At 43.3% G+C, this 5,859-nt stretch overlaps 1 protein-coding gene across 1 annotated transcript; it reads left to right on the top strand.

Moving 5' to 3' along the window:
* N7495_009539 (ankyrin repeat domain-containing protein) lies at window positions 1–2,292 on the top strand (the record flags this gene model as incomplete). Its single annotated transcript, XM_057212190.1, has 1 exon — window positions 1–2,292. One exon carries the CDS (start codon window positions 1–3, stop codon window positions 2,290–2,292), a length of 2,292 nt encoding a protein of 763 aa, XP_057059053.1.
* Between the last annotated feature and the right edge of the window lie 3,567 nt (window positions 2,293–5,859).

Genomic DNA, 5,859 nt, shown 5'->3' with positions numbered 1-5,859 from the left:
ATGGTCCGGAATGCTAGGGAGATGATTCGACGCCGTCGCAATCCAAAAGCTCTTCCGTTCAACCAAAACACTACATTTGGCGACCTTCAGAAGTGCTTGCAAGAAATGAGAGTTCCAAATCCGCGCGATATCCTCTTAGGTGTTCAGTCTCATAAAGGGAAAAGGGTAGGACGTACCTGCAAGTGGATATTAAGACGAGAGGAATTCTCTGATTGGTGTGTCGCTAACCAGTCGCGGCTTTTGCGCCTTACTGGGCCCCCTGGAATTGGGAAGACAATGATGTCTATATTTCTCATTGAACTTCTCAAAGGAAAAGTTGAAAAATCTGACGATCAAGTCTTGGCGTACTTTTTTTGTGATGACAAGATTCAAGATCGCAAGATGCCGACTGCAATCGTCAGGAGCCTGGTTTGGCAGCTGCTGTTACAAAAAAATGAACTGTTCGAGCACCTGCGACATGATTATGAGAAACATAAAGAAGGCCGAATTTTTATTGACCTCTTTGACAACTTCACTACCCTCTGGCGAATCTTTGAAGATATGTTGAAAGATGAGCGTGCTGGCGACGTCTTCATCGTCATTGATGCTTTTGACGAGTGTGACAAGTCCACACGCAACCATCTCCTTTCTGCTCTGAGGGAGATTTTCCAATCACCGGGGCAATACAGAAACAAAGTCAAGTTTTTGATCACTAGCCGACAGGAAATCAGTGATATCGAATATGAGCTCTATGGAGTTGGAAAGATTCTAGAATTTGATTCAGCAGAGGTCAGTGGAGATCTTTCCGAGTATGTTGATTTCAAAGTTGCAGAACTGGCGATGAGAAGAAACTACAGCTCGACGTTGAAATATGATGTTGCAAAGGCTCTCAAGAGTCGGGCTGGAGGGACTTTTTTGTGGGTCTCTCTGATGCTCAGCGAGCTGAAAAACACACCGAACTACGACGTGCCGGACAAACTCAACACTCTACCAGAAGGGCTCGAGGAGACATACATCAAAATTTTGAACGAGAATATTCCTCGTGAAAGGTGGGAGGAAGCTCGATTTCTCTTGCTCAGCATGGCTACCGCCCAGCGTCCCTTGAAAAAAAGAGAGATAGCGACGTCTTTTGCTCTTTGGAAGGACGGCCTTGTGATTACAAGAGTAGATGTTCATAAATACATGGATATTCTTTCTTTATGTAGCTCCATTATCTATCAAGATGCTGCGAGCAACCCTGAGGAAAGCACGATCACCTTCTGCCACCAATCATTAAAGGATTTTCTTCTTGGAGGCAAGAGAGGGTCTTATGATGTATGGTATCGCACATCCCCGGATACAGCAAATCTTGTCATGTTTCAGGTGTGCTGGCGCTATTTGAGTAGCAATGAGTTTCACAGCGGCCATTCAATCAACCTTTACCAGGCTCATGCATTCCAAATTGATTCCTCAGATCTAGATACTATCTTTCAGGAGCACTGCTTTCTCGAATACGCATCTAGCATGTGGGAGAGCCATGCGATCGCGAGTTATCCGGCAGTGTTAGGTGGATTAAACATCGATGTCTCGGAGGTGCCATCACTGCGTGATGCGTGGTTAGTACGAGCGGCGGGAGAAGGCCAGCTAGAAGTCTTTGAGCTTCTATATAACAAAAACGCCAATCCTAACTCAGTGGATGCACATAACCAGACGCCTCTATTGTGGGCTGCAAAATATGGGCACAAGGATGTTGTCCGTCTCATACTCGCCAAAGAGGACGTCAGTATCGATACAAAAAATGAGTGGGGTCGCACACCATTTTCATGGGCAGCTCATAACGGACACAGTGAAATAGTCGAGATGCTGCTCGCGACTGAAAAGATCGAGGTAAACTCGAGGGATAGTCTAGGTCGCACACCACTGTGTCGTGCCACCAGAAACGGACAGGAAGCTATTGTGGCTCGACTTCTTCAAATTAAGCAAATTGAGGTCGACACAATGGATAGTCTGGGCCGAACACCACTATCTTTTGCCGCCCAGTGTGGCTACGAGGGTATCGTGAGGTATTTTCTTGCAATAGACAGCGTTGAGGTAGATTCAAGAGATCAGCTCGGTCGGACACCGCTTTCTTGGGCGGCTGAGAACGGTCAATTTAGTGTCGTTGAGTTGCTGCTTTCGACAGCGAGAGCTGACCCCAACATTAAGGACAAATTTGGCCAGATGCCCTCATGGTGGGCCGCCGAGAGCGGACACATATCAGTGGTCCAGCTGCTCCAGGGCCGGTATAGAACTGGCTCTATCTCAGATCTAGTATTATCTCAATCACAATACTAGAGCCAATACTAGAGCGAAGGCGAAGCTGTAACCATATGATCTAAGTTTTCCTTTCACTCGTGGACTCACACTTTGGCATATTCAAGTATCTAGTGTGGTGACGGTCCTTTGAATGTTACGTTCCAAGGTTGGTAGTATTACTGTGACCTCAATTTCACTCAACTATATCTGGTGTTTATCTGAATCCATGGGTCCGATATTAGATTGTCAATTTGGAGTCTTGGAGCCGAGAGTGAGATGGTTTGGTTTCTTCCTGATGCGAAGTAACTGTGAGGTTTTCCTATCACCTTACTGTCGCCTCATTATCATTAACATCGAGTGGAGGATAGGCTGGCATTGAGTAATTCAGACATTTCTGTGGCTGTTGGATCACGGAATTGGTTGGTGTCTTTCTCTTTCTCCGTAGGTGGGTTTGTCAGTACTGTATTCTTGAATTTGAATTCAAATATTATTGAATGCACTCGCTGATGTCTGGAATCAAATTTTCATTGAATTTGCCCATAATTTGCATTATTGCAAAAGCATATGCACAGACCAAAGCCGTATATCTATTTGATCTCTGTAGAGTTAAATTTATAAATTCTTTATCATAGGTTGTCGACGAGGTTTGGTCAGTTCGAAGTTGGTAAGACGAGATTCTGGCTGGATTGTAAACATTCTAGGATAGCCTAATTAAAATGAAGATGAGTCAATCGTTTTGGGAGACTCGCAGCTTTCAATTTTGTTCCGATAGATCACTGCCTATTAGCTATATAACCTTTGGAAGACCGTATTCTGAAGTTGTGATTGCGGTGAAAATTCCCCAAAAATTATGGCCTTCTAAAGGGACTATTATTGATCTCAGCTTCCCCTACTTTCTCGACATGGCTATGACAAAATGTTGGAATATGGAACACAGCAGTCATGTGACCCAATCGTTACTTTATAATAGATAGCAAACTAAGAATGAAACTCAGACTTTACAACCACTTCAAGAAGACACACAGATATCATAGGGGCGTAAAGCATTACCTGTAATAGGTGTCAGAAGTGGGCGTTAACCTCTTCTTTACCATTTCGGATAGATATTCAACACTTGGTACTGATGTACCGGCACAAAACATTACAGATGCTGTTTATTGACCATATAGATAATGAATGACACCCTGTTCCAGTCGACCGAGCTTAAACTCTATGGGAACTCCATACAGCGACTGTAGCATATTCTTAGCCATAACAAGCTTATAAGCCATGAGAACTATCAAGCAGTACTGTCACATCAACTGGTAGAAGCCCTGTACACTTATTTTCAGCAGTTATAGTATAAGATTGCCGAATGCCAGCCTCCGACAATATTGCTATTTGTGCAACTTGAGAGCCATCCACTCGCAATACCAATAGATTGGTAGGTACCTGAACAGCCGGGACCGCTGAATAACGATGCCGTCGGCTTCGGATTGCTGCTGTATTGCTGCTCTAGCTCCGCACTGACCGCTGCCCCGGGCCAAATAACGCATGTGCCGCAGTAAAAGTTGCTCACATAGCATCTGACTACTCCTCCACAGTTATAATTCCCCCAAAATGCGATTTCGCGTGTGCCGCTACGCTTGCTGAGCGTATTGTTATTGAACGTGTATTTCACTCCTGGCTTCAGCTCTAATGCTTCAAATTTTTGGGTAGGATAGTAAACACCAGTGGCACCCTCAGTTGAATTGAGGAGTGTAAGATCCTCTGTAGGAATCAGGTGTTTATGGGGATCAACATGGATTGTTTTCACGGCATCTTCAAGGTGCTTGGGAGCTTAATCTATGGAGTGTATAGCTCCAAACCAAACAAAAGTGGTAAGAAGAATCAATAAGAGGCTCTGCATTTTGATTCTAGCGGCTGTAGTTAGTGTAACGTATCAGCTTTATTCATTATTTATCTACTAGGATGTACTAGTATCAACAAATCTTAATCTTCAACATACCTGGATGATTGGAAGCGTTAATAAGGTAATGTGATCTGTAGAGAGACCTTAGAACAAAACTTTCTAATATCTATAGGAAGAATAAACTCGCTCTTATATACTGAGATGATGAATCATTACTAATTCTACTCTAAAAAACTATTTTATAACTGTTGCGACAGCCGAGAAACAAGGCCATCAACAGACGGAAAGTATTTCGGCCGAAAAAGCTTCTGCCGAGACAGCGACTCCGGAACTGGATTAGTATATCACGGCATCCTTGAACGATATGCATTCATCGCAAACGACACCCTTGAGCGATGCGCATTCGCGACAGTAATGTCCCGTCTTCACCGTCTCTTCTGTCTCGGAAGAATGTTGACATTCGTCCAGAGCAGAGGGGCGCCCATGTACTATAAGTAGCTAGTTCTTTCATCAATGAAAAAGCAGACTTCACAACAACTGCAATATTCAACTAGTAGGAATCCACTACCAGATCGGTGGATTGTCTACGGTGTTGAGTAGCGGTTCGTTGGAGCTCACTGTTCTCAGTAACGAGCGATTAGCTAGCTACGCTCGCTAAGCGAGCGACAATAACACTTGTATAGGAGATACGTCATAGGTTGGTAGGAGGGTCGTATCGGAAGTCGCAGGACAGGAGACAGAATTTAACTCGATTAAGCTAACTGGTAGACAGAAGACGAATACGGAACAGAGATAGGACTAGATACAGGTGTCAATGTTCCAAGAAGGTAGTCAAAAGCATAGGAAATGAGGGAACTGATGATTGGTGAATGCGTGTAAAAAGAATATGCTAAGGATCAAATTTTAATCTAGACTAGTAGTGAGAGACCCTTGATGTCTTTACATATTGATACGAGACCCGCTCAGAGCTGGCACTGTGACAAGATCTGAAAGCGAACATACAACCCTTTCGCTGCAATTTACTTTCTATGCTATGATCATTTTATAGGCTAGATCTTGTGACAAAGTTTATACGAATATGCGGGGCATAGCATTTGTATCCTTATGTGTATGGCCAGTAGGTTTTTTGAGTCTTAAAGTATAGGATCGGAATCAAAGGAACGGATCTAGCTTTGCTGCACTTTCTTGCCACGCAGCAAGATATATGTGCGTCTACTATATGAACATGTGGGGTGACCATTAAATTCAAGCTTAATCAAACTAGGACTAGGTACTTATTTTGTTATCCAGTGCCTAACTAGTTACATGATAGTTAGAGGCATTTCGTGCGTCAAGGACCAGAATTTAGTATCCCAATGCCGTTCTAGCACAGAATAATAAAATTTGGAAGCCACTGAATCTCTCTATGATGGTACTCATTCAATGAGTTATACTTTAGAGAATAAGAAGACGTTTGAAGTCTTGAAAACGCGTACATTTTCCTTTGCACCGAGAACATATTACTGTCACGAGTCAGGCTTGTGATATTCGTAAACGCATAGGTGATGCCCTTGCTTGGCCAGAGAAACATTTTCATCAGCGGTCTTGAACGACGTTAAATAAGTTAGAACGAAGAGAGAAATTCCGTAAAGAATGAATTCTTCTTCCGTATTTTCCTCTCTATCTTGAAAGTCCAGATCTCTGTTAAAGGGAATTAGAATCTAACTCATTATTGG

Source organism: Penicillium taxi (genome assembly GCF_028828555.1).
Source record: "Penicillium taxi strain IBT 34144 chromosome Unknown utg000006l_segment0_segment0, whole genome shotgun sequence".
Lineage (NCBI taxonomy): Eukaryota > Fungi > Ascomycota > Eurotiomycetes > Eurotiales > Aspergillaceae > Penicillium > Penicillium taxi.
This window is presented reverse-complemented; position numbering and strand designations above follow the sequence as displayed.